Raw genomic sequence first — 26,729 nt, 5'->3', positions numbered from 1 at the left:
GTGGTCTGGCTGCAACCACTCTGCGTTGGGTGGGGGCTGCTTTGTGCGCGCTTCCTGTCCATTGTATCACGTCTGTTATTGCAGGTCAGGTCTATTCCTGCAAGACAGAGCTGCAGTACCGCACACAACCTGTGGATAAAGGTGGCGCTATTTTAGGAAGAAAGCCGCCCTGCTGTGACCCCGAGTGTAAATGCGTACACTGATCGGCTGCAATCTCATCTATGTTATACCGCAGATTTTCTGCACATAAATCCACACCAAGTGGGAACCCACACTTAAAGGGACGCTCCAAAAGTCATTTTTCTACAAAGTCTTAATCATGGGTCACTTCTTGAGGCACCCATCCTACAACAAGCCTTGTGTTCTGTTACCCTTTAAAAAAAATCCTTTCTTAATAAAGAATATTATTTTATATTAAAAAAATGTACATAACCTGAGTAAAAAAATATTCTACATGTGCTGTACATGAGCGCGGAGTGGAACGCTGCCCTAGTATCGATACAGGCCGATCCTGCCACCTGCTGGTTCTAGTGTGGTCACACGGCGCCCTCTGCTGGTTCTAGTGTGGTCACACGGCGCCCTCTGCTGGTTCTAGTGTGGTCACACGGCGCCCTCTGCTGGCCACCGCAGGCACTGTGGCCGCTCCGGCTTGTGCTCGGCCGGAGACGTCATCTAGAACTTCTGCAGGAATTTCAGGACCAGGTCCCGGAGTCGGACCCTCAGCCGCTCGTCGTGTTCACAGATTATGTGCGTGGAATCATCCTCGAACTGGATGAGCGTGTCGGCCTCCTGGAGGTGCACGATGTGGCCTTTGCTGGTGTCTTCAATCTTCACGTCGGAGAAACCGTGCTGAGCGAGAGGAAGGAAGAATCAGATAACTGGGACCACAGCAGACAAAAAACCAGTGCCAGGCTTAGATACACCGTCTCAGTAACCACTAACATGTACTGAACGACAAACAAGTCGAAACGGTGTATCCAAACCCATCAATTGCATTGGTGTAATTAGGCTCATCATGTCTGATACTGGCTGATGAGTTATCCAAGCCAAAATGATGTATCTAACCCTCTTATGTGTGATATTCTTTCCTAAGGCACTGAATTTCATCCTATCACATGTGATACTGCACCCTGATGTTGATTTCCCCCAAATAGTATCTGTATGTAGTGAGCTCTCCCTAGTGGTGGCTGTATAAATCTGTATGTAGTGAGCTCTCCCTAGTGGTGGCTGTATAAATCTGTGTGTAGGAGGCTCCCTCTAGTGGTGGTTGTATAAATCTATGTAGGGGGCTCCCTCTAGTGGTGGCTGTATAAATCTGTATGTAGTGAGCTCCCCCTAGTGGTGGCTGTATAAGGCCGCCGTCACACATGCGAGTTTTACGGACGTAAGAGCGTAGAATCTACGTCCGTAAAACTCACAAAAAATACGGCACAATTATTCTCTATGCCCCTGCTCCTATTTGCCGTATTTTACTGATCAGTATTATACGGCTTTCTACGGCAGTACAAAATCGCAGCATGCTGCGTTTGTCACCGTACTGCGCAAGAAATACGCCAATGAAAGTCTATGGAAGCGTGAAAAATACGGATTACACACGGACAAGCAGTGTGACTTGCAAGAAATACGCAGCGCTGTTAGAGAGAAAAGCCGGTAATTCAGTGCGGTGTACAGTAAAATCACACTGACAGCTTACAGTAGAATAGGTAGAATAAATGTGTACACATATATATATATATATATATATATATATATATATATATATATATATATATATATATATATATATATATATATATATATATATATATATATATATATATATATATATATATATCTATATACCTATATATATATATATATATATATATATATATATACCTATTCATATATATATATATACCTATTCTATGTCAGTGAGACACATATATGTATATATATTAATATTTATTCCAGCGCTATACAGCTTGAAACAGGGTAATTCAATTACCGGCTTTTTCTTTCTCCTTCATAAAACCCGACATGATTTGAGACATGGTTTACATACAGTAAACCATGTCTTCTCTCCATTTTTTTTGCAGATTCCACACTACTAATGTCAGTAGTGTGTATCTGCAAAATTTGGCCGTTCTAGCTCTTAAAATAAAGGGTTAAACGGCGGAAAAAATTGGCGTGGGCTCCCGCGCAATTTTCTCCGCCAGAGTAGTAAAGCCAGTGACTAAGGGCAGATATTAATAGCCTGGAGAGGGTCCACGGTTATTGGCCCCCCCCTGGCTAAAAATATCTGCCCCCAGCCACCCCAGAACAGGCACATCTGGAAGATGCGCCTATTCTGGCACTTGGCCACTCTCTTCCCATTCCCGTGTAGCGGTGGGATATGGGGTAATGAAGGGTTAATGCCACCTTGCTATTGTAAGGTGACATTAAGCCTAATTAATAATGGAGAGGCGTCAATTATGACACCTATCCATTATTAATCCAATTGTAGTGAAGGGTTAAATAAAACACAAACACAGTATTTAAAATTATTTTAATGAAATAAAAACAATGGTTGTTGGAGTATTTTATTCAACGCCCAATCCAGTCACTGAAGACCCTCGTTCTGTGAGTAAAGAAACATAATAAACCAACAATATACTTACCCTCCGCAGATCTGTAACGTCCAACGATGTAAATCCTTCTGAAGGGGTTAAAACATTTTGCAGCAAGGAGCTGTGCTAATGCAGGCTGCTCCTCGCTGCAAAACCCCAGGGAATGAGGCTAAAAATAGATCAATGATCTATATTTAGCTTCATTTGCGGTGAGGCGCCCTCTGCTGGCTGTTCATAGATCGTGGGAAATTACCTAGAAAGCTCCCTGGCTTTCTAGGTAATTTCCCACGATCTATGAACATCCAGCAGAGGGCGCCTCACCGCAAATGAAGCTAAATATAGATCATTGATCTATTTTTAGCCTCATTCCCTGGGGTTTTGCAGCGAAGAGCAGCCTGCATTAGCACAGCTCCTTGCTGCAAAATGTTTTAACCCCTTCAGAAGGATTTACATCGTTGGACGTTACAGATCTGCGGAGGGTAAGTATATTGTTGGTTTATTATGTTTCTTTACTCACAGAACGAGGGTCTTCAGTGACTGGATTGGGCGTTGAATAAAATACTCCAACAACCATTGTTTTTATTTCATTAAAATAATTTTAAATACTGTGTTTGTGTTTTATTTAACCCTTCACTACAATTGGATTAATAATGGATAGGTGTCATAATTGACGCCTCTCCATTATTAATTAGGCTTAATGTCACCTTACAATAGCAAGGTGGCATTAACCCTTCATTACCCCATATCCCACCGCTACACGGGAATGGGAAGAGAGTGGCCAAGTGCCAGAATAGGCGCATCTTCCAGATGTGCCTTTTCTGGGGTGGCTGGGGGCAGATATTTTTAGCCAGGGGGGGGCCAATAACCGTGGACCCTCTCCAGGCTATTAATATCTGCCCTTAGTCACTGGCTTTACTACTCTGGCGGAGAAAATTGCGCGGGAGCCCACGCCAATTTTTTCCGCCATTTAACCCTTTATTTTAAGAGCTAGAACGGCCAAATTTTGCAGATACACACTACTGACATTAGTAGTGTGGAATCTGCAAAAAAAATGGAGAGAAGACATGGTTTACTGTATGTAAACCATGTCTCAAATCATGTCGGGTTTTATGAAGGAGAAAGAAAAAGCCGGTAATTGAATTACCGGCTTTCAAGCTGTATAGCGCTGGAATAAATATTAACCCCTTTCTGCCATTAGACGTACTATTGCGTCCATGTGGGGTGGGCTTTACTTCCCAAGGACGCAATAGTACGTCATATGCGATCGGCAGCGCTCACGGGGGGAGCACCGCCGATCGCGGCCGGGTGTCAGCTGTTTATCGCAGCTGACATCCGGCACTATGTGCCAGGAGCGGTCACGGACCGCCCCCGGCACATTAACCCCCGGCACACCGCGATCAAAGATGATCGCGATGTGCCGGCGGTACAGGGAAGCACCGCGCAGGGAGGGGGCTCCCTGCGGGCTTCCCTGAGACCCCCGGAGCAACGCGATGTGATCGCGTTGCTGCGAGGGTCTCACCTCCCTCCCTGCTCCCTCCAGCCCCGGATCCAAGATGGCCGCGGATCCGGGTCCTGCAGGGAGGGAGGTGGCTTCACAGAGCCTGCTCAGAGCAGGCACTGTGAAGCCTGCAGCGCTGCATGTCAGATCAGTGATCTGACAGAGTGCTGTGCAAACCGTCAGATCACTGATCTGTGATGTCCCCCCCTGGGACAAAGTAAAAAAGTAAAAAAAAAAAAATTTCAAATGTGTAAAAAAAAATAAAAAAAAATATTCCAAAATAATGAAAAAAAAAATAAAAATATTATTCCCATAAATACATTTCTTTATCTAAATAAAAAAAAAAAAACAATAAAAGTACACATATTTAGTATCGCCGCGTCCGTAACGGCCCGACCTATAAAACTGGCCCACTAGTTAACCCCTTCAGTAAACACCGTAAGAAAAAAAAAAAAAACGAGGCAAAAAACAACGCTTTATTATCATACCGCCGAACAAAAAGTGGAATAACACGCGATCAAAAAGACAGATATAACTAACCATGGTACCGCTGAAAACGTCATCTTGTCCCGCAAAAAACGAGCCGCCATACAGCATCATCAGCAAAAAAATAAAAAAGTTATAGTCCTGAGAATAAAGCGATGCAAAAATAATTATTTTTTCTATAAAATAGTTTTTATCGTATAAAAGCGCCAAAACATAAAAAAATGATATAAATGAGGTGTCGCTGTAATCGTACTGACCCGAAGAATAAAACTGCTTCATCAATTTTACCAAACGCGGAACGGTATAAACGCCTCCCCCAAAAGAAATTCATGAATAGCTGGTTTTTGGTCATTCTGCCTCACAAAAATCGGAATAAAAAGCGATCAAAAAATGTCACGTGCCCGAAAATGTTACCAATAAAAACATCAACTCGTCCCGCAAAAACCAAGACCTCACATGACTCTGTGGACCAGAATATAGAAAAATTATAGCTCTCAAAATGTGGTAACGCAAAAAATATTTTTTGCAATAAAAAGCGTCTTTCAGTGTGTGACGGCTGCCAATCATAAAAATCCGCTAAAAAACCCGCTATAAAAGTAAATCAAACCCCCCCTTCATCACCCCCTTAGTGAGGGAAAAATTAAAAAAATGTATTTATTTCCATTTTCCCATTAGGGCTAGGGCTAGGGTTAGGGCTAGGGTTAGGGCTAGGGTTAGGGCTAGGGTTAGGGCTAGGGTTAGGGCTAGGGCTAGGGTTAGGGCTAGGGTTAGGGTTAGGGCTAGGGCTACAGTTTGGGTTGGGGCTAAAGTTACAGTTAGGGTTTAGATTACATTTACGGTTGGGAATAGGGTTGGGATTAGGGTTAGGGGTGTGTCAGGGTTAGAGGTGTGGTTAGGGTTACTGTTGGGATTAGGGTTAGGGATGTGTTTGGATTAGGGTTTCAGTTATAATTGGGGGGTTTCCACTGTTTAGACACATCAGGGGCTCTCCAAACGCGACATGGCGTCCGATCTCAATTCCAGCCAATTCTGCGTTGAAAAAGTAAAACAGTGCTTCTTCCCTTCCGAGCTCTCCCGTGTGCCCAAACAGGGGTTTACCCCAACATATGGGGTATCAGCGTACTCAGGACAAATAGGACAACAACTTTTGGGGTCCAATTTCTCCTGCTACCCTTGGGAAAATACAAAACTCGGGGCTAAAACATATTTTTTGTGGGAAAAAAAAAGATTTTTTATTTTCACGGCTCTGCGTTATAAACTGTAGTGAAACACTTGGGGGTTCAAAGTTCTCACAACACATCTAGATTAGTTCCCTGGGGGGTCTAGTTTCCAATATGGGGTCACTTGTGGGGGGTTTCTACTGTTTAGGTACATTAGGGGTTCTGCAAACGCAATGTGACGTCTGCAGACCATTCCATCTAAGTCTGCATTCCAAATGGCGCTCCTTCCCTTCCGAGCTCTGCCATGCGCTCAAACGTTGGTTTCCCCCAACATACGGGGTATCAGCGTACTCAGGACAAATTGGACAACAACTTTTGGGGTCGAATTTCTCCTCTTACCCTCGGGAAAATACAAAACTGGGGGCTAAAAAATAATTTTGGGGGGAAAGATTTTTTTTTTTTTAATTTTCACGGCTCTGCGTTACAAACTGTAGTGAAACACTTGGGGGTTCAAAGCTATCACAACACATCTAGATGAGTTCCTTAGGGGGTCTAGTTTCCAAAATGGTGTCACTTGTGGGAGGTTTCTACTGTTTAGGTACATTAGGGGCTCTGCAAATGCAATGTGACACCTGCAGACCATTCCATCTAAGTCCTCATTCCAAATGGAGCTCCTTCCCTTCCGAGCCCTCCCATGCGCCCAAACAGTGGTTCCCCCCCACATATGGGGTATCAGCGCACTCAGGACAAATTGGACAACAAATTGTGGGGTCGAATTTCTCCTTTTACCCTCGGGAAAATACAAAACTGGGGGCTAAAAAATAATTTTTGTGGGAAAAAATTTTTGTTTTATTTTTACGGCTCTCCATTATAAACTTCTGTGAAGCCCTTGGTGGGTCAAAGCGCTCAGCACACATCTAGATAAGTTCCTAAGGGGGTCTACTTTCCAAAATGGTGTCACTTGTGGGGGGTTTCTACTGTTTAGGTACATTAGGGGCTCTGCAAACGCAATGTGACACCTGCAGACCATTCCATCTAAGTCTGCATTCAAATGGCGCTCCTTCCCTTCTGAGCCCTCCCATGTGCCCAAACAGTGGTTCCCCCCACATATGGTGTATCATCGCACTCAGGACAAATTGGGCAACAAATTTTGGGGTCCAATTTCTCCTGTTACCCTCAGGAAAATACAAAACTGGGGGCTAAAAAAATAATTTTTGTGGGAAAAAAATTTTGTTTTATTTTTACGGTTCTACATTATAAACTTCTGTGAAGCACTTGTTGGGTCAAAGTTCTCACCACACCTCTAGATAAGTTCCTTAGGGGGTCTACTTTCCAAAATGGTGTCACTTGTGGGGGGTTTCAATGTTTAGCCACATCAGGGGCTCTCCAAACGAAACATGGCGTCCCATCTCAATTCCAGTCAATTTTGCATTGAAAAGTCAAATGGCACTCCTTCGCTTCCGAGCTCTGCCATGCGCCCAAACAGTGGTTTACCCCCACATGTGGGGTATTGGCATACTCAGGACAAATTGTACAACAATGTTTGGGGTCCATTTTCTCCTGTTACCCTTGGTAAAATAAAACAAATTGGAGCTGAATTACATTTTTTGTGAAAAAAAGTTAAATGTTCATTTTTATTTAAACATTCAAAACATTCCTGTGAAGCACCAGAAGGGTTAATAAACTTCTTGAATGTGTTTTTGAGCACCTTGAGGGGTGCAGTTTTTAGAATGGTGTCACACTTGGGTATTTTCTATCATATAGACCCCTCAAAATGACTTCAAATGAGATGTGGTCCCTAAAATAAAATGGTGTTGTAGAAATGAGAAATTGCTGGTCAACTTTTAACCCTTATAACTCCCTAACAAAAAAAAATTTTGGTTCCAAAATTGTGCTGATGTAAAGTAGACATGTGGGAAATGTTACTTATTAAGTATTTTGTGTGACATATCTCTGTGATTTAATTGCATAAAAATTCAAAGTTGGAAAATTGCGAAATTTTCATAATTTTCGCCAAATTTCCGTTTTTTTCACAAATAAACGCAGGTACTATCAAATAATTTTTACCATTGTCATGAAGTACAATATGTCACGAGAAAACAATGTCAGAATCACCAGGATCCATTGAAGCGTTCCAGAGTTATAACCTCATAAAGGGACAGTGGTCAGAATTGTAAAAATTGGCCCGGTCATTAACGTGCAAACCACCCTTGGGGGTAAAGGGGTTAATATATATACATATATGTGTCTCACTGACATATATATATATATATATATACCTATTCTATGTGTACACATTTATTCTACCTATTCTACTGTAAGCTGTCAGCTGTAAGCTGAAGGAGAAAGAAAAAGCCGGTAATTGAATTACCGGCTTTCAAGCTGTATAGCGCTGGAATAAATATTAATATATATACATATATGTGTCTACTGACATATATATATATATATATATATATATATATATATATATATATATATATATATATATATATATATATTTTCTTTTCTTTTTGGGACACATGGATCACTTCTATAGCGGTATGTTGGTTTTGCTAGCCTGCGAGAAAACCACGCATTACGGATGCCATACGGATTACATACGGAGGATGCCATGCGCAAAAAACGCTAACACACCCTGCCTACTGAGGAGCTACGGACCACTTTTTTCGGGACTTGTCAGCGTATTACGGCCGTAATATACGGACCGTATTGTTTTACGCTGTGTGTGACGCCGGCCTAAATCTGTATGTAGTGAGCTTCTAGTGGTGACTGTATAAATCTGTATGTAGTGAGCTCCCTCTAGTGGTGACTGTATAAATCTGTATGTAGTGATCTCCCTCTAGTGGTGACTGTATAAATCTGTATGTAGTGAGCTCCTCCTAGTGGTGACTGTATAAATCTATATGTAGTGAGATCTCCCTAGTGGTGGCTGTATAAATCTGTATGTAGTGAGCTCCCTCTAGTGGTGACTGTATAAATCTGAATGTAGTGAGCTCCCTCTAGTGGTGGTTGTATAAATCTGTATGTAGTGAGCTCCCTCTAGTGGTGGCTGTATAAATCTGTATGTAGCGAGCTCCCTCTAGTGGTGGCTGTATAAATCTGTATGTAGTGAGCTCCCTCTAGTGGTGGCTGTATAAATCTGTATGTAGTGAGCTCCCTCTAGTGGTGACTGTATAAATCTGTATGTAGTGAGATATCCCTAGTGGTGGCTGTATAAATCTGTATGTAGTGAGCTTCTAGTGGTGGCTGTATAAATCTGTATGTAGTGAGCTTCTAGTGGTGGCTGTATAAATCTGTATGTAGTGAACTCCCTCTAGTGGTGGCTGTATAAATCTGTATGTAGTGAGCTTCTAGTGGTGGCTGTATAAATCTGTATGTAGTGAGCTTCTAGTGGTGGCTGTATAAATCTGTATGTAGTGAGCTCCCTCTAGTGGTGGCTGTATAAATCTGTATGTAGGGGGCTTCTAGTGGTGGCTGTATAAATCTGTATGTAGTGAGCTTCTAGTGGTGGCTGTATAAATCTGTATGTAGGGGGCTCCCTCTAGTGGTGGCTGTATAAATCTGTATGTAGTGAGCTCCCTCTAGTGGTGGCTGTATAAATCTGTATGTAGTGAGCTCCCTCTAGTGGTGACTGTATAAATCTGTATGTAGTGATCTCCCTCTAGTGGTGGCTGTATAAATCTGTATGTAGTGAGCTCCCTCTAGTGGTGACTGTATAAATCTGTATGTAGTGATCTCCCTCTAGTGGTGGCTGTATAAATCTGTATGTAGTGAGCTCCCTCTAGTGGTGACTGTATAAATCTGTATGTAGTGAGCTCCTTTTAGTGGTGGCTGTATAAATCTGTATGTAGTGATCTCCCTCTAGTGGTGGCTGTATAAATCTGTATGTAGTGAGCTCCCTCTAGTGGTGACTGTATAAATCTGTATGTAGTGAGCTCCTTTTAGTGGTGGCTGTATAAATCTGTATGTAGTGATCTCCCTCTAGTGGTGGCTGTATAAATCTGTATGTAGTGAGCTCCCTCTAGTGGTGACTGTATAAATCTGTATGTAGTGAGCTCCTTCTAGTGGTGGCTGTATAAATCTGTGTGTAGTGAGCTCCCTCTAGTGGTAACTGTATAAATCTGTATGTAGTGAGCTCCCTCTAGTGGTGGCTGTATAAATCTGTATGTAGTGAGCTCCCTCTAGTGGTGGCTGTATAAATCTGTATGTAGTGAGCTCCCTCTAGTGGTGGCTGTATAAATCTGTATGTAGTGAGCTCCCTCTAGTGGTGGCTGTATAAATCTGTGTGTAGTGAGCTCCCTCTAGTGGTAACTGTATAAATCTATATGTAGTGAGCTCCTTCTAGTGGTGGCTGTATAAATCTGTGTGTAGTGAGCTCCCTCTAGTGGTAACTGTATAAATCTGTATGTAGTGAGCTCCCTCTAGTGGTGGCTGTATAAATCTGTGTGTAGTGAGCTCCCTCTAGTGGTGGCTGTATAAATCTGTATGTAGCGAGCTCCCTCTAGTGGTGGCTGTATAAATCTGTATGTAGTGAGCTCCCTCTAGTGGTGGCTGTATAAATCTGTATGTAGTGAGCTCCCTCTAGTGGTGACTGTATAAATCTGAATGTAGTGAGCTCCCTCTAGTGGTGGTTGTATAAATCTGTATGTAGTGAGCTCCCTCTAGTGGTGGCTGTATAAATCTGTATGTAGCGAGCTCCCTCTAGTGGTGGCTGTATAAATCTGTATGTAGTGAGCTCCCTCTAGTGGTGGCTGTATAAATCTGTATGTAGTGAGCTCCCTCTAGTGGTGACTGTATAAATCTGTATGTAGTGAGATATCCCTAGTGGTGGCTGTATAAATCTGTATGTAGTGAGCTTCTAGTGGTGGCTGTATAAATCTGTATGTAGTGAGCTTCTAGTGGTGGCTGTATAAATCTGTATGTAGTGAACTCCCTCTAGTGGTGGCTGTATAAATCTGTATGTAGTGAGCTTCTAGTGGTGGCTGTATAAATCTGTATGTAGTGAGCTTCTAGTGGTGGCTGTATAAATCTGTATGTAGTGAGCTCCCTCTAGTGGTGGCTGTATAAATCTGTATGTAGGGGGCTTCTAGTGGTGGCTGTATAAATCTGTATGTAGTGAGCTTCTAGTGGTGGCTGTATAAATCTGTATGTAGGGGGCTCCCTCTAGTGGTGGCTGTATAAATCTGTATGTAGTGAGCTCCCTCTAGTGGTGGCTGTATAAATCTGTATGTAGTGAGCTCCCTCTAGTGGTGACTGTATAAATCTGTATGTAGTGATCTCCCTCTAGTGGTGGCTGTATAAATCTGTATGTAGTGAGCTCCCTCTAGTGGTGACTGTATAAATCTGTATGTAGTGATCTCCCTCTAGTGGTGGCTGTATAAATCTGTATGTAGTGAGCTCCCTCTAGTGGTGACTGTATAAATCTGTATGTAGTGAGCTCCTTTTAGTGGTGGCTGTATAAATCTGTATGTAGTGATCTCCCTCTAGTGGTGGCTGTATAAATCTGTATGTAGTGAGCTCCCTCTAGTGGTGACTGTATAAATCTGTATGTAGTGAGCTCCTTCTAGTGGTGGCTGTATAAATCTGTGTGTAGTGAGCTCCCTCTAGTGGTGGCTGTATAAATCTGTATGTAGTGAGCTTCTAGTGGTAGCTGTATAAATCTGTATGTAGTGAACTCTTATTATAAAAATACAAAACTTACAATCAATAAACAGCAAAAATCAAAAGCAACCGTCCAAGTCCAACATTACCCCCCCAGTCCAAGGCCGGTTTGACACGTCAGTGGCTCCGGTATGTGTGGTGACAGTTTCCTCACGTACCGTAGACACTGACTCACGTAGACACATTAAAATAAATGTGTCTCTGCACATGTCAGCGTGTTTTCACGGACCGTGTGTCCGTTTGCGAAACACGGAGACATGTCAGTGTTCGTGGGAGCGCACGGATCACACGGACCCATTAAAGTCAATGGGTCCGTGTAAACACGTACCGCACACGGATGCTGTCCGTGTGCCGCCTGAGGACCACACGGAACAGCGCTACAGTAAGTGCTGTCCCCTGTGTGTGGTGCTGAAGCCGCCATTCATCCCTTTTGCTTGGCTGAAAGCAGCGCTCACAGGCGAGAAGGGATGAAAGATCAATTTTTTTTTGTTTAAATTAAAGTTTGGGGTCACCTCTCACCCCCCTTGCAGAGAAATACTCACCCAGCTCCCGCGATGCCTCCTCTCAGCGCCGCAGCTTGTCCTGTGTGAGCGTCACGTGGTACCGCTCATTACAGTGATGAATATGCGGCTCCACCCCTATGGGGTGAGTATTTCTATGCAAGCGGATGGGGGGTGGGAGGTGACCCCAAACTTTATTTTTAACAAAAAAAAAACAAAAAAACCTTGATTTTTCATTCCTTCTCTAGAGGGAACGCTGCTGGGGAGAAGGAATGAATGCCGGCTTCAGCACCAAAAGCAGGGGACAGCGCTTAACTGTAGCGCTATCTCCTGCATGGTCCGTGTGGTCCTCAGTCGGCACATGGGCGGCACACACCTGCCGCACATGTGCCACGTGAGCACACGGATAACTCCGGTACCGGAATTATCTGGACGTGTGAGTCTGGCCCAAAGCATTGTCCGAGTCCAGCATAACTGCCCCCAGTGAAAGAAAAACAAAATCTGTCTTCTTTCTCAGAGAAGCTTCCTCCATCTTTCTTTAGTCTGTATGTAGTCCCCCTAGTGGTAGATGTATAGATCTGTATGCAGTGAGCTCCCTCTAGTGGTGGCTGTATAATTCTGTATGTACTAAGCTTCCTCTAGTGGTGGCTGTATAAATCTGTATGCAGTGAGCTCCCTCTAGTGGTGGCTGTATAAATCTGTGTGTAGTGAACTCTTTTATTATAAAAATACAAAACTTACAATCAATAAATAGCAAAAATCAAAACCTCAGCAAAAGCAACTGTCCGAGTCCAATCTGTATGTAGTGAGCTCCCCCTAGTGGTGGCTGTATAAATCTGTATGCAGTGAGCTCCCCCTAGTGATGGATGTATAAATCTGTGTGTAGTGAGCTCCCTCTAGTGGTGACTGTATACATCTGTATGCAGTGAGCTCCCTCTAGTGGTGGCTGTATAAATCTGTATGTAGTGAGCTCCCCCTAGTGGTGGTTGTATACATCTGTATGTAGTGAGCTCCCTCTAGTGGTGGCTGTATAAATCTGTATGTAATGAGCTCCCTCTAGTGGTGGCTGTATAATTCTGTATGTAGTGAGCTCCCTCTAGTGGTGGTTGTATAAATCTGTATGTAGTGAGCTCCCTCTAGTGGTGGCTGTATAAATCTGTATGTAGTGAGCTCCCTCTAGTGGTGGCTGTATAAATATGTGTGTAGTGAGCTCCCTCTAGTGGTGGCTGTATAAATCTGTATGCAGTGAGCTCCCTCTAGTGGTGGCTGTATAAATCTGTATGTAATGAGCTCCCTCTAGTGGTGGCTGTATAAATCTGTATGTAGTGAGCTCCCTCTAGTGGTGGCTGTATAAATCTGTATGTAGTGAGCTTCCCCTAGTGGTGGTTGTATACATCTGTATGTAGTGAGCTCCCTCTAGTGGTGGCTGTATAAATCTGTATGTAATGAGCTCCCTCTAGTGGTGGCTGTATAAATCTGTATGTAGCGAGCTCCCTCTAGTGGTGGCTGTATAATTCTGTATGTAGTGAGCTCCCTCTAGTGGTGGCTGTATAAATCTGTATGTAGCGAGCTCCCTCTAGTGGTGGCTGTATAATTCTGTATGTAGTGAGCTCCCTCTAGTGGTGGCTGTATAAATCTGTATGTAGTGAGCTCCCTCTAGTGGTGGCTGTATAAATATGTGTGTAGTGAGCTCCCTCTAATGGTGGCTGTATAAATCTGTATGCAGTGAGCTCCCTCTAGTGGTGGCTGTATAAATCTGTATGCAGTGAGCTCCCACTAAGTAAAAGATTGGCACTTGTATAAGGATTAGTTAATTGTTCTCCCTATTATCTGTTATACATGGCAGAGGGGAATGTTTCACCTTCTCCAGAGTTTGTACAAACTGTTCCACGGGGATGGAGCCGCTCAGTAGTGGTTTGTAGAGCTGAGTCTCTGGACTCTCCTCTGTTGCTCGCTTCCGCTTCTTGTTAGACTGGGCCGGAGGCGCGGGCTTAGGTGGTGGCTGAGGATAGAAGCAGGATAGTCACAGATCCCCCATCACGGGGCGTCATCCACAGAGATCTCCCATAACGGAGCGTCATGCGCAGATCCCCAATAACAGTGACCGCCACCATCTTCCTCCCGTACGGCCGCTCACCTGTAGGACATGTTTGTTGTCTTTTGTATACAGGACGGCCGACACTGTTGCGAGGGAAACTCCGGGTTTGATCTCGGTGGGCACCAGCGCCTCCGCCAGCTGCACCAGGGAAGAACAGGTCATTAGTCCCAGAAGTCGGACTTGGAGACCCTCCAGCCGATCCTCGTATCTCACCTCAGGCATGAGCTCTATCTTCTCGTAGCGCCTCCTGAAAGGTAAGGTCAGCACCTCCGCCCGGCGGTAGGACATAGGAGGCGGCAGACAGTCGATCATGAGGTCGGAGCGGTGGGACTGCGAGACCGGGGGTTGGGTGTATTGCTCCGGGCACACGACGTGCTGGGGCTGCAGGGAGACCGGAGGGAAGGCGGCTGCAGTCAGAACCTCCGCTGCTGATTGTTTGTTACAATGTATCAGGGCAGGCGAAATGCGTGCACTGATGCTCAGCACACCACTCAGTCTTTGACATCTACCTAGTGCCCTACTGGGACCTTCCACCCTTAGAAGGGGTTATCCCAAACTCAAAACTAGGACAGACGATAGGTCTCAGGGACCCCTGGAGATCATGAGTCCCCAAGGCCCCTGTATGAATGGGGCACACGCTCCACCCACTCACTAGCCACAAGCCTCACCTGAACTTCCTTGAGAAGTTTTGACACCTGGATGAAATTGAGCCGCGTGTCGATGGGGCAGTAGACGCACTTCATGGCGAGCGGCTGGTACGGAGCCAAGGCGTCCAAGTAAGAGAAGTCCGGCTCTGCGAAGAGCAAACAGAGCAAATTATGTCGGCGCCACCCGGTGGCGGAGACCTAGAACGAGCTGCGGGACCTTGCATACCAGTGAAAATGATGGTGTTCAGGCTGGATTTCCCCCACAGCTCCATGAAATGAACCACATCTCCGAAGCGCAGGGTGGGGTGACCCGTGAAGACCACGCACGGCTGCTTGAAGTCGTTGCTGAAGTCGCCGTGGATGCTCGGGTAATGCTTCAGCTTATTGGTCTGGATCAACTGGGAAAAATAAACGAGAGCAGAAACGCGTTAGTACAGATGCACATATTTTCTATAGCCTTTTGGAGATGGTGGTCTTACCTCGGCGTGGGGGAACGGGGGCTCCGGGAGATAGACCTTCGTCTGCTTGTTGTGACACAGCCTGGGGTGGGAAAAAAAAACATCTCAACTTACTGGTATCTGCCGCCACCTAGTGGCTGTGGTGGTGTACTGCAAAAGACAGACGTCATGGCCTGGGCGACCATTGAGTCACTGGCCGCCGGGGACAGTTATGTTCAACCCTTGGACGAGGCAGATAACTTTGGCATTAACCCTTTTTTGTTGCCAGGGGGTCTTCAAGACAATTTAAGGACCTGAATCATATACTACAAATTTATTATTACATCCCTATATATTAAAAAAAAATACCACCCAACATAATAATTGGGGGCATTCATGCAAAAAACAAAGTAAAATATATCTCTATCTAAACGACATGATAATCGAAGACAATGTATTGCCTTTTATTGGTAAAAGGGGTGATGCCATGAAGAAAAGTTCCTGTATCACCCCATGGGGTCAGTGGATAATAGTGACAGGATGCGATTGGTAAAAGGGGTGATGCCATGAAGAAAAGTTCCTGTATCACCCCATGGGGTCACCGGAGGCTCTACTGGGGCAAAAGATGACAGTAACATTCTGTGATTGGCAAGATGGGTGATAACATGAAGAAAAACTACTATAACATTCTATGGAGGTGAGTGGAGGCTGTACAGGGCAGAGTTATTATTAACAGGAGGGCTGATATCATAAAGAAAAGCTCCTGTAACATTGTATGGGGACACTGGATACTAGTAACAGGCTGTGATTGGTGAGATGGGTGATAACATGAAAAGTTCCTCTAACATTCTATAGGGTGATCAGAGTCTGAAGAGGGCAGAATTAATAGTAACAGGCTGTGATTGGTAGGAAGGAGTGATAACAAGAAGGAAAGTTCCTGTATCACCGCAGGGTAACCAAACGCTGTAATGGGGAAAAGAGGACAGTATACTGTGATTGGCAAGATGGGTGATAACATGAAGAAAAGCTCCAATAACATTCTATGGAGGTCTGTGGAGGCTGAAAAGGGCAGAGTCAAAAATAATAACGGGTGATAACATGAAGAAAAGCTCCTGTAACATATTATGGGGTCAGCAGAGTCTGAAGGCGGCAGAGTTAATAGTAACAGGAGAGGTGATGCCATGAAGAAAAGTTCCTGAATCATAGGGTCACCAGAGGCTGTACCCGGGAAAAAAGGACAGCAACATTCTGTGATTGGCAAGATGGGTGATAACATGAAGAAAAGCTCCTGTAACATTCTAAGTAACAGGCTAAACTCTTCCTTTCGTGTCATGTGCCCCCCGTGGTGTAACTATAGGGGCTGTAGCAGAGGGTCGTGGACCTCCAGCTGCACCACGTTCGGTGTAATATCTGAGGTCTGTGGATCTACGTTTATTTAGGTACCGCTCTGGTCTCATCTACGCCCTGACAGCGTTCAGCACCCTTGGCGGTGCCCATAGCAGTGCCCTAGAGTCTGGATCGCTTCCTCAGTGGCGGGGCCAAGGCCCCATAAACCCTTCCTTTAAGTCTCTGCCCACCCTCTTCCTGCACAGACTCGCCATCGCTGAGCGTTCTCCCACCACGTACCACTCGGCGAAGATCTGGGAAAACTCCAGGGAGCTGTTGGCCACGGGAGAGATGAAGTAGAAGGGGACGCTGGAGAGTCCGGCGGAGTCGATGTACTGATACAGACACTCCAGGAGGTCGTAGATGACGCCGGAGGGGTAACACGGCACCAGCACGTTCCCGCCATTACGTATCGTCATCGCTGCGGAGAGGCAGAGACAGCGGCACACGCCGGATTACATACTGTGGGTTTTCATTCTAAACCATTTTAGGATCGATTTAGCTGCTCACAGCTGAGGGTTTGCTGCAATGTATGAAACCTGTGCGCCATTGTCTGATGAGATAAGAGATGTATCAGACTAACTTAGATCGCCAAACATGGAGGCGTTACTGACTACAGTTGTGTCCTAATAGATCAGAGTGGCAGTGTAAATCATGACGGACAAAAAAAACGAGCAAGGACAAGAACCCTAGAAGGGGCGACGCTCACCCAGATTACTGCAGAACTCGCCCACCATCCCATCCGGATTGGCAGTGGGAATCTGGGTGAGGCCGGTGAGGATGAGGACGTCACTGTTCTTAAGGGACGTCTGATCCATTGGCTACAATTCATAAAAAAAAAAAAAAAAAAAATATCATGATTAATAAAAAAAAAAACAACTAAGCGCAGACCCCACCGCCTCCTACCCACTATGTGTAGAGCTCACCTGCGGGTGGGTCGTTAAAAGCGAAGACCCCGACACGTAAGAGACTTTTTCGTAATGGGACTGAATGATCCAATTGGAGCTGCCGAGAGCGTAACCGGAACTGAGCGGCGTCACCTGCACGGCCCCGAAAAGTTCCTGCAAAAATAAAAAAAAAATCAATGGCAGCGCATTACTGCGTATCGCCACAAGAGGGCGCAGTTACACTGCAGATTATGGTAAGCGCCAGCAGCAGAGACGTTTCCCTCTGTCTGGAAAGGGTTAAACGCATTTCTTCCTATAACGTCGGCATTATTTTATATAGTTATAGATTTTTCCTTTCTTGGTAAAGTCTTTTTCGCCCCTTACAATGCGCAAGACGTGAAGAGGATGCAAAAAGACAGCGGAGAAGGAAGGAAGGAATGGAGTGCAGCTCTGGAGCACAAACTGCTGCTCTGACGAGTGAAATCCTGCGCAGGATAGAACGTAAAAGGAAGCTACCAGTACTCACTATTTTCTGGGAATACCCCACCAGCTGGATCTTGCTGAGTGCCGCGTTCACCTCCTGCATCGTGTAGCACTTCCGCCAAGTGAACACCTCGACAGCGTCCTTCAGAGGGGCCGGCAGCTGCCTACGGACGACAGGGGGAAGAAGGAGGCGCCATTAAAAGGGATAACGGATCAGCTCTTTAGTTCTTGTGCTGTTCCATGCACTCTATTGTTCCCTGTTATCAGCCATTCAGGCGAAGACTGTAAAATCCTTCAATAGATTTTTCCCGTTTCTCAGAACATTATATGATAAAGTGTCATACAAAACTACAACTCATCCCGGGAAAATAAAAAAAATTAAAAAAAAAAAAAAAAAACAACACAATGCTGCCATATCAACAGAAATAAAATTTAAAAAAAATTAATTACAAAAAAAATTAGTTAAAAAATAAATAAATAAATGGCCAGGATAGAAAGGGGTCAGAGGCATAAGAATAAAGATAATATAAATACCAAATCATGTATATTATAAATGATTATTTTCTACATCAAAAAAATAAAAAAGGAACTACTAGAAATCCGCCGATCCCAAAAAAAAAAAAAAAAATTAACAGAAAGTATGAATTGTATAAAACAAATAAATGCACTAGTTAAATTAAAATATCTTATTTTATTATTTATATTCACGCAAAAAAAACACATTAATACAGAGCTAAAAAATATTTTTATCTTCATAATAAAAAGCCGCCCGCGTAAAAATAATAAAGAAAAAATGCTGAAAAAACACGACTGTGAAAAACAAGAAATAAAAGGAAAAAAAACAAACACAATGAAAAAGAAGAAAATTATAGAAAAAAAGACTAGGAAAAAAGGATACAGAAATACAAAAAAGAAAAGAAAACAATAAAAAAAAGGGTAAAAAAAAGGATGAAAGAAGAAAAAAAAAAAAGACAATAGACAAAAAAAAGAATAAAAAGGTAAAAAAAAATGACAAGGAAAAAGAAAAGAAAGATGATGTAAAAGAAAAGAAAAGTTAAAAAAAAATAACTAAGAAAATCACTGAGCAGCAGACAATATTAAGGGGTTACGTTTTAACCTTCCTCCGCACCCCCCTACCTCTGGTGGTCCTTGTGCTTCCACATGGTGGCGGACTGCGCCTTCGGGACCCGCTCGATGAAATTCACCAGTTCTTCCATCAGTAATCTGGAGAGAGCAGGGAAGTGTGAGGAGCCGTCAGTCATGGAACCTGACTGCTGACAGTTTCCAGCACAACTGTGAATGCAGCTCTGACCACGTCACACACGTTTCCCACCGTTTTTACAGGGGAAGTTAATAAAGTGTTTATTCTCAGATAAAATCCTTTCAGGGGGCAACTGGTAGACCCTCAATGACAACTGGATCGGGTTTAAAAAGGTATTAAATAAAAAGGGGGAAAAAAAGCTGCAAGTCCTGAATGGAAATATAGAAAAGTTATCGCTCTGGAAGTCGGGACAATAAACAAAAATTTAAAAAAATGACGCTACTGTCAGGAATTAAAGGGACGCTCCTGCTGTAATTAGATATTGCCTTATGTGGAGGCGACCTTTGCTCCAGGGTTCAGGGGTCTATGGGAGGCGGTCCAAGATCGGGCCCCGTAATAAGAGCGAACTGGGATGCTGCATTAGAAATGAGTGTGCATGAGATCGGGGCCTGCCCAGGAGATGCCCACAGGTCCAGGATCTGCCCAGGAGATGCCCACAGGTCCAGGATCTGCCCAGGAGATGCCCACAGGTCCAGGATCTGCCCAGGAGATGCCCACAGGTCCAGGATCTGCCCAGGAGATGCCCACAGGTCCAGGATCTGCCCAGGAGATGCCCACAGGTCCAGGATCTGCCCAGGAGATGCCCACAGGTCCAGGAGATGCCCACAGGTCCAGGATCTGCCCAGGAGATGCCCACAGGTCCAGGATCTGCCCAGGAGATGCCCACAGGTCCAGGATCTGCCCAGGAGATGCCCACAGGTCCAGGATCTGCCCACAGGTCCAGGATCTGCCCAGGAGATGCCCACAGGTCCAGGATCTGCCCAGGAGATGCCCACAGGTCCAGGATCTGCCCAGGAGATGCCCACAGGTTCAGGATCTGCCCAGGAGATGCCCACAGGTCCAGGATCTGCCCAGGAGATGCCCACAGGTTCAGGATCTGCCCAGGAGATGCCCACAGGTCCAGGATCTGCCCAGGAGATGCCCACAGGTTCAGGATCTGCCCAAGAGATGCCCACAGGTTCAGGATCTGCCCAGGAGATGCCCACAGGTTCAGGATCTGCCCAGGAGATGAGCACAGGTTCAGGATCTGCCCACAGGTCCAGGATCTGCCCAGGAGATGCCCACAGGTCCAGGATCTGCCCAGGAGATGCCCACAGGTCCAGGATCTGCCCAGGAGATGCCCACAGGTCCAGGATCTGCCCAGGAGATGCCCACAGGTCCAGGATCTGCCCAGGAGATGCCCACAGGTCCAGGATCTGCCCAGGAGATGCCCACAGGTCCAGGATCTGCCCAGGAGATGCCCACAGGTCCAGGATCTGCCCAGGAGATGCCCACAGGTCCAGGATCTGCCCAGGAGATGCCCACAGGTCCAGGATCTGCCCAGGAGATGCCCACAGGTTCAGGATCTGCCCAGGAGATGCCCACAGGTTCAGGATCTGCCCAGGAGATGAGCACAGGTCCAGGATTTGGCCACAGGTTCAGGATCTGCCCACAGGTTCAGGATCTGCCCAGGAGATGAGCACAGGTCCAGGATCTGCCCAGGAGATGCCCACAGGTCCAGGATCTGCCCACAGGTTCAGGATCTGCCCAGGAGATGCCCACAGGTCCAGGAGATGCCCAGGTTCAGGATCTGCCCAGGAGATGCCCACAGGTTCAGGATCTGCCCAAGAGATGCCTGCGAGACCGGGACCTACCCAGCAGGTGCCCACGGGTCCAGGATCTAACCAGGAGATGCCCACAGGTTCAGGATCTGCCCAGGAGATGCCCACAGGTTCAGGAGATGCCCACAGGTACAGGATCTGCCCAGGAGATGCCCACAGGTTCAGGATCTGCCCAGGAGATGCCCACAGGTTCAGGATCTGCCCAGGAGATGCCCACAGGTTCAGGATCTGCCCAAGAGATGCCCGCGGGACCAGGACCTACCCAGCAGGTGCCCACGGGTCCAGGATCTACCCAGGAGATGCCCACAGGTCCAGGATCTGCCCAGGAGATGCCCACAGGTCCAGGATCTGCACAGGAGATGCCCACAGGTCCAGGATCTGCACAGGAGATGCCCACAGATTCAGGATCTGCCCAGGAGATGCCCGCGGGACCGGGACCTACCCAGCAGGTGCCCACAGGTCCAGGATCTAACCAGGAGATGCCCACAGGTTCAGGATCTGCCCAGGAGATGCCCACAGGTTCAGGATCTGCCCAGGAGATGCCCACAGGTTCAGGATCTGCCCAGGAGATGCCCACAGGTCCAGGATCTGCCCACAGGTCCAGGATCTGCCCACAGGTCCAGGATCTGCCCAGGAGATGCCCACAGGTCCAGGATCTGCCCAGGAGATGCCCACAGGTCCAGGATCTGCCCAGGAGATGCCCACAGGTTCAGGATCTGCCCAGGAGATGAGCACAGGTCCAGGATTTGGCCACAGGTTCAGGATCTGCCCACAGGTTCAGGATCTGCCCAGGAGATGAGCACAGGTCCAGGATCTGCCCAGGAGATGCCCACAGGTCCAGGATCTGCCCACAGGTTCAGGATCTGCCCAGGAGATGCCCACAGGTCCAGGAGATGCCCTGGTTCAGGATCTGCCCAGGAGATGCCCACAGGTTCAGGATCTGCCCAAGAGATGCCTGCGAGACCGGGACCTACCCAGCAGGTGCCCACGGGTCCAGGATCTAACCAGGAGATGCCCACAGGTTCAGGATCTGCCCAGGAGATGCCCACAGGTTCAGGATCTGCCCAGGAGATGCCCACAGGTACAGGATCTGCCCAGGAGATGCCCACAGGTTCAGGATCTGCCCAGGAGATGCCCACAGGTTCAGGATCTGCCCAGGAGATGCCCACAAGTTCAGGATCTGCCCAAGAGATGCCCGCGGGACCGGGACCTACCCAGCAGGTGCCCACGGGTCCAGGATCTACCCAGGAGATGCCCACAGGTCCAGGATCTGCCCAGGAGATGCCCACAGGTCCAGGATCTGCACAGGAGATGCCCACAGATTCAGGATCTGCCCAGGAGATGAGCACAGGTCCAGGATTTGGCCACAGGTTCAGGATCTGCCCACAGGTTCAGGATCTGCCCAGGAGATGAGCACAGGTCCAGGATCTGCCCAGGAGATGCCCACAGGTCCAGGATCTGCCCAGGAGATGCCCACAAGTCCAGGAGATGCCCAGGTTCAGGATCTGCCCAGGAGATGCCCACAGGTTCAGGATCTGCCCAAGAGATGCCTGCGAGACCGGGACCTACCCAGCAGGTGCCCACGGGTCCAGGATCTAACCAGGAGATGCCCACAGGTTCAGGATCTGCCCAGGAGATGCCCACAGGTTCAGGATCTGCCCAGGAGATGCCCACAGGTACAGGATCTGCCCAGGAGATGCCCACAGGTTCAGGATCTGCCCAGGAGATGCCCAAAGGTTCAGGATCTGCCCAGGAGATGCCCACAGGTTCAGGATCTGCCCAAGAGATGCCCGCGGGACCGGGACCTACCCAGCAGGTGCCCACGGGTCCAGGATCTACCCAGGAGATGCCCACAGGTCCAGGATCTGCCCAGGAGATGCCCACAGGTCTAGGATCTGCCCAGGAGATGCCCACAGGTCCAGGATCTGCCCAGGAGATGCCCACAGGTCCAGGATCTGCCCAGGAGATGCCCACAGGTCCAGGATCTGCCCAGGAGATGCCCACAGGTTCAGGATCTGCCCAGGAGATGCCCACAGGTTCAGGATCTGCCCAGGAGATGAGCACAGGTCCAGGATTTGGCCACAGGTTCAGGATCTGCCCACAGGTTCAGGATCTGCCCAGGAGATGCCCACAGGTCCAGGATCTGCCCACAGGTTCAGGATCTGCCCAGGAGATGCCCACAGGTTCAGGATCTGCCCAAGAGATGCCTGCGAGACCGGGACCTACCCAGCAGGTGCCCACGGGTCCAGGATCTAACCAGGAGATGCCCACAGGTTCAGGATCTGCCCAGGAGATGCCCACAGGTTCAGGATCTGCCCAGGAGATGCCCACAGGTTCAGGATCTGCCCAGGAGATGCCCACAGGTTCAGGATCTGCCCAGGAGATGCCCACAGGTTCAGGATCTGCCCAGGAGATGCCCACAGGTTCAGGATCTGCCCAAGAGATGCCCACAGGTCCAGGATCTGCCCACAGGTTCAGGATCTGCCCAGGAGATGCCCACAGGTCCAGGAGATGCCCTGGTTCAGGATCTGCCCAGGAGATGCCCACAGGTTCAGGATCTGCCCAAGAGATGCCTGCGAGACCGGGACCTACCCAGCAGGTACCCACGGGTCCAGGATCTAACCAGGAGATGCCCACAGGTTCAGGATCTGCCCAGGAGATGCCCACAGGTTCAGGATCTGCCCAGGAGATGCCCACAGGTTCAGGATCTGCCCAGGAGATGCCCACAGGTTCAGGATCTGCCCAGGAGATGCCCACAGGTTCAGGATCTGCCCAGGAGATGCCCACAGGTTCAGGATCTGCCCAGGAGATGCCCACAGGTTCAGGATCTGCCCAGGAGATGCCCACAAGTTCAGGATCTGCCCAAGAGATGCCCGCGGGACCGGGACCTACCCAGCAGGTGCCCACGGGTCCAGGAGATGCCCTGGTTCAGGATCTGCCCAGGAGATGCCCACAGGTTCAGGATCTGCCCAAGAGATGCCTGCGAGACCGGGACCTACCCAGCAGGTGCCCACGGGTCCAGGATCTAACCAGGAGATGCCCACAGGTTCAGGATCTGCCCAGGAGATGCCCACAGGTTCAGGATCTGCCCAGGAGATGCCCACAGGTACAGGATCTGCCCAGGAGATGCCCACAGGTTCAGGATCTGCCCAGGAGATGCCCACAGGTTCAGGATCTGCCCAGGAGATGCCCACAAGTTCAGGATCTGCCCAAGAGATGCCCGCGGGACCGGGACCTACCCAGCAGGTGCCCACGGGTCCAGGATCTACCCAGGAGATGCCCACAGGTCCAGGATCTGCCCAGGAGATGCCCACAGGTCCAGGATCTGCACAGGAGATGCCCACAGATTCAGGATCTGCCCAGGAGATGAGCACAGGTCCAGGATTTGGCCACAGGTTCAGGATCTGCCCACAGGTTCAGGATCTGCCCAGGAGATGAGCACAGGTCCAGGATCTGCCCAGGAGATGCCCACAGGTCCAGGATCTGCCCAGGAGATGCCCACAAGTCCAGGAGATGCCCAGGTTCAGGATCTGCCCAGGAGATGCCCACAGGTTCAGGATCTGCCCAAGAGATGCCTGCGAGACCGGGACCTACCCAGCAGGTGCCCACGGGTCCAGGATCTAACCAGGAGATGCCCACAGGTTCAGGATCTGCCCAGGAGATGCCCACAGGTTCAGGATCTGCCCAGGAGATGCCCACAGGTACAGGATCTGCCCAGGAGATGCCCACAGGTTCAGGATCTGCCCAGGAGATGCCCAAAGGTTCAGGATCTGCCCAGGAGATGCCCACAGGTTCAGGATCTGCCCAAGAGATGCCCGCGGGACCGGGACCTACCCAGCAGGTGCCCACGGGTCCAGGATCTACCCAGGAGATGCCCACAGGTCCAGGATCTGCCCAGGAGATGCCCACAGGTCTAGGATCTGCCCAGGAGATGCCCACAGGTCCAGGATCTGCCCAGGAGATGCCCACAGGTCCAGGATCTGCCCAGGAGATGCCCACAGGTCCAGGATCTGCCCAGGAGATGCCCACAGGTTCAGGATCTGCCCAGGAGATGCCCACAGGTTCAGGATCTGCCCAGGAGATGAGCACAGGTCCAGGATTTGGCCACAGGTTCAGGATCTGCCCACAGGTTCAGGATCTGCCCAGGAGATGCCCACAGGTCCAGGATCTGCCCACAGGTTCAGGATCTGCCCAGGAGATGCCCACAGGTTCAGGATCTGCCCAAGAGATGCCTGCGAGACCGGGACCTACCCAGCAGGTGCCCACGGGTCCAGGATCTAACCAGGAGATGCCCACAGGTTCAGGATCTGCCCAGGAGATGCCCACAGGTTCAGGATCTGCCCAGGAGATGCCCACAGGTTCAGGATCTGCCCAGGAGATGCCCACAGGTTCAGGATCTGCCCAGGAGATGCCCACAGGTTCAGGATCTGCCCAGGAGATGCCCACAGGTTCAGGATCTGCCCAAGAGATGCCCACAGGTCCAGGATCTGCCCACAGGTTCAGGATCTGCCCAGGAGATGCCCACAGGTCCAGGAGATGCCCTGGTTCAGGATCTGCCCAGGAGATGCCCACAGGTTCAGGATCTGCCCAAGAGATGCCTGCGAGACCGGGACCTACCCAGCAGGTACCCACGGGTCCAGGATCTAACCAGGAGATGCCCACAGGTTCAGGATCTGCCCAGGAGATGCCCACAGGTTCAGGATCTGCCCAGGAGATGCCCACAGGTTCAGGATCTGCCCAGGAGATGCCCACAGGTTCAGGATCTGCCCAGGAGATGCCCACAGGTTCAGGATCTGCCCAGGAGATGCCCACAGGTTCAGGATCTGCCCAGGAGATGCCCACAGGTTCAGGATCTGCCCAGGAGATGCCCACAAGTTCAGGATCTGCCCAAGAGATGCCCGCGGGACCGGGACCTACCCAGCAGGTGCCCACGGGTCCAGGATCTACCCAGGAGATGCCCACAGGTCCAGGATCTGCCCAGGAGATGCCCACAGGTCCAGGATCTGCACAGGAGATGCCCACAGATTCAGGATCTGCCCAGGAGATGCCCGCGGGACCGGGACCTACCCAGCAGGTGCCCACAGGTCCAGGATCTACCCAGGAGATGCCCACAGGTTCAGGATCTGCCCAGGAGATGCCCACAGGTTCAGGATCTGCCCAGGAGATGCCCACAGGTTCAGGATCTGCCCAGGAGATGCCCACAGGTTCAGGATCTGCCCAGGAGATGCCCACAGGTTCAGGATCTGCCCAAGAGATGCCCGCGGGACCGGGACCTACCCAGCAGGTGCCCACGGGTCCAGGATCTACCCAGGAGATGCCCACAGGTCCAGGATCTGCCCAGGAGATGCCCACAGGTCCAGGATCTGCACAGGAGATGCCCACAGGTCCAGGATCTGCACAGGAGATGCCCACAGATTCAGGATCTGCCCAGGAGATGCCCGCGGGACCGAGACCTACCCAGCAGGTGCCCACAGGTCCAGGATCTGCCCACAGGTCCAGGATCTGCCCAGGAAATGCCCACAGGTCCAGGATCTGCCCACAGGTCCACCATCAAATGGGTCAAGAACAGGGACCCCATATATCCTCAGTTGTACCCCCAACTTTTATCAGGTTCTGTCAGCTAACCCCCCAGGCCATGCTGCGGTATTTTACCTGCCGATCTGCACTGTGGGTTCGGTGGCGTACACGGTGCCAGTGAATCCGGTGTGCTCGGTGATGTATGGCAGGGCCATCATACAGTGATAGTTAGAGATTAGGATCACATCTACAGTAGACAGATCTATGAGCTGCGTCTGAAAGCAAAGAGCAGAATATTAAACACCGAGTCTGCAGGGCCCGGCCTCTCCCAGCGGCAGCCGAGGGCAGCGCCACCCCACCCAGACGGGAGGACATCCGTAATACAGATACCACCGGCGCCCGATACACAAGGTCATCCGACATGTGCCAATGGTATGGGGGTTGTTAATTACTGCG

General features: G+C 48.6%; 1 protein-coding gene across 2 annotated transcripts in view; it reads right to left on the bottom strand.

Moving 5' to 3' along the window:
- Positions 1 to 203: 203 nt before the first annotated feature.
- Positions 204 to 26,729, bottom strand: part of INTS9 (integrator complex subunit 9) — a 33,399-nt gene continuing 6,873 nt past the window's right edge. The window contains exons 5-17 of one of the 2 annotated variants that reach the window (XM_069728397.1): positions 26,409 to 26,548; positions 18,972 to 19,058; positions 17,878 to 17,998; positions 17,391 to 17,525; positions 17,174 to 17,285; positions 16,705 to 16,885; positions 15,121 to 15,181; positions 14,868 to 15,039; positions 14,663 to 14,787; positions 14,208 to 14,375; positions 14,034 to 14,132; positions 13,758 to 13,898; positions 204 to 849 (exon numbers count right to left, since the gene is read on the bottom strand). In XM_069728397.1, coding sequence (XP_069584498.1) covers positions 673 to 849; positions 13,758 to 13,898; positions 14,034 to 14,132; positions 14,208 to 14,375; positions 14,663 to 14,787; positions 14,868 to 15,039; positions 15,121 to 15,181; positions 16,705 to 16,885; positions 17,174 to 17,285; positions 17,391 to 17,525; positions 17,878 to 17,998; positions 18,972 to 19,058; positions 26,409 to 26,548 — 1,719 coding nt within the window. In that variant the 3' untranslated portion in view covers positions 204 to 672. Of the gene's footprint in view, positions 850 to 7,072; positions 7,301 to 13,757; positions 13,899 to 14,033; positions 14,133 to 14,207; positions 14,376 to 14,662; positions 14,788 to 14,867; positions 15,040 to 15,120; positions 15,182 to 16,704; positions 16,886 to 17,173; positions 17,286 to 17,390; positions 17,526 to 17,877; positions 17,999 to 18,971; positions 19,059 to 26,408; positions 26,549 to 26,729 lie in introns of those variants that run through there. The other variant, XM_069728396.1, reaches the window with a different exon arrangement.

The sequence above is a fragment of the Ranitomeya imitator genome, chromosome 5, assembly GCF_032444005.1.
Source record: "Ranitomeya imitator isolate aRanImi1 chromosome 5, aRanImi1.pri, whole genome shotgun sequence".
Lineage (NCBI taxonomy): Eukaryota > Metazoa > Chordata > Amphibia > Anura > Dendrobatidae > Ranitomeya > Ranitomeya imitator.
This window is presented reverse-complemented; position numbering and strand designations above follow the sequence as displayed.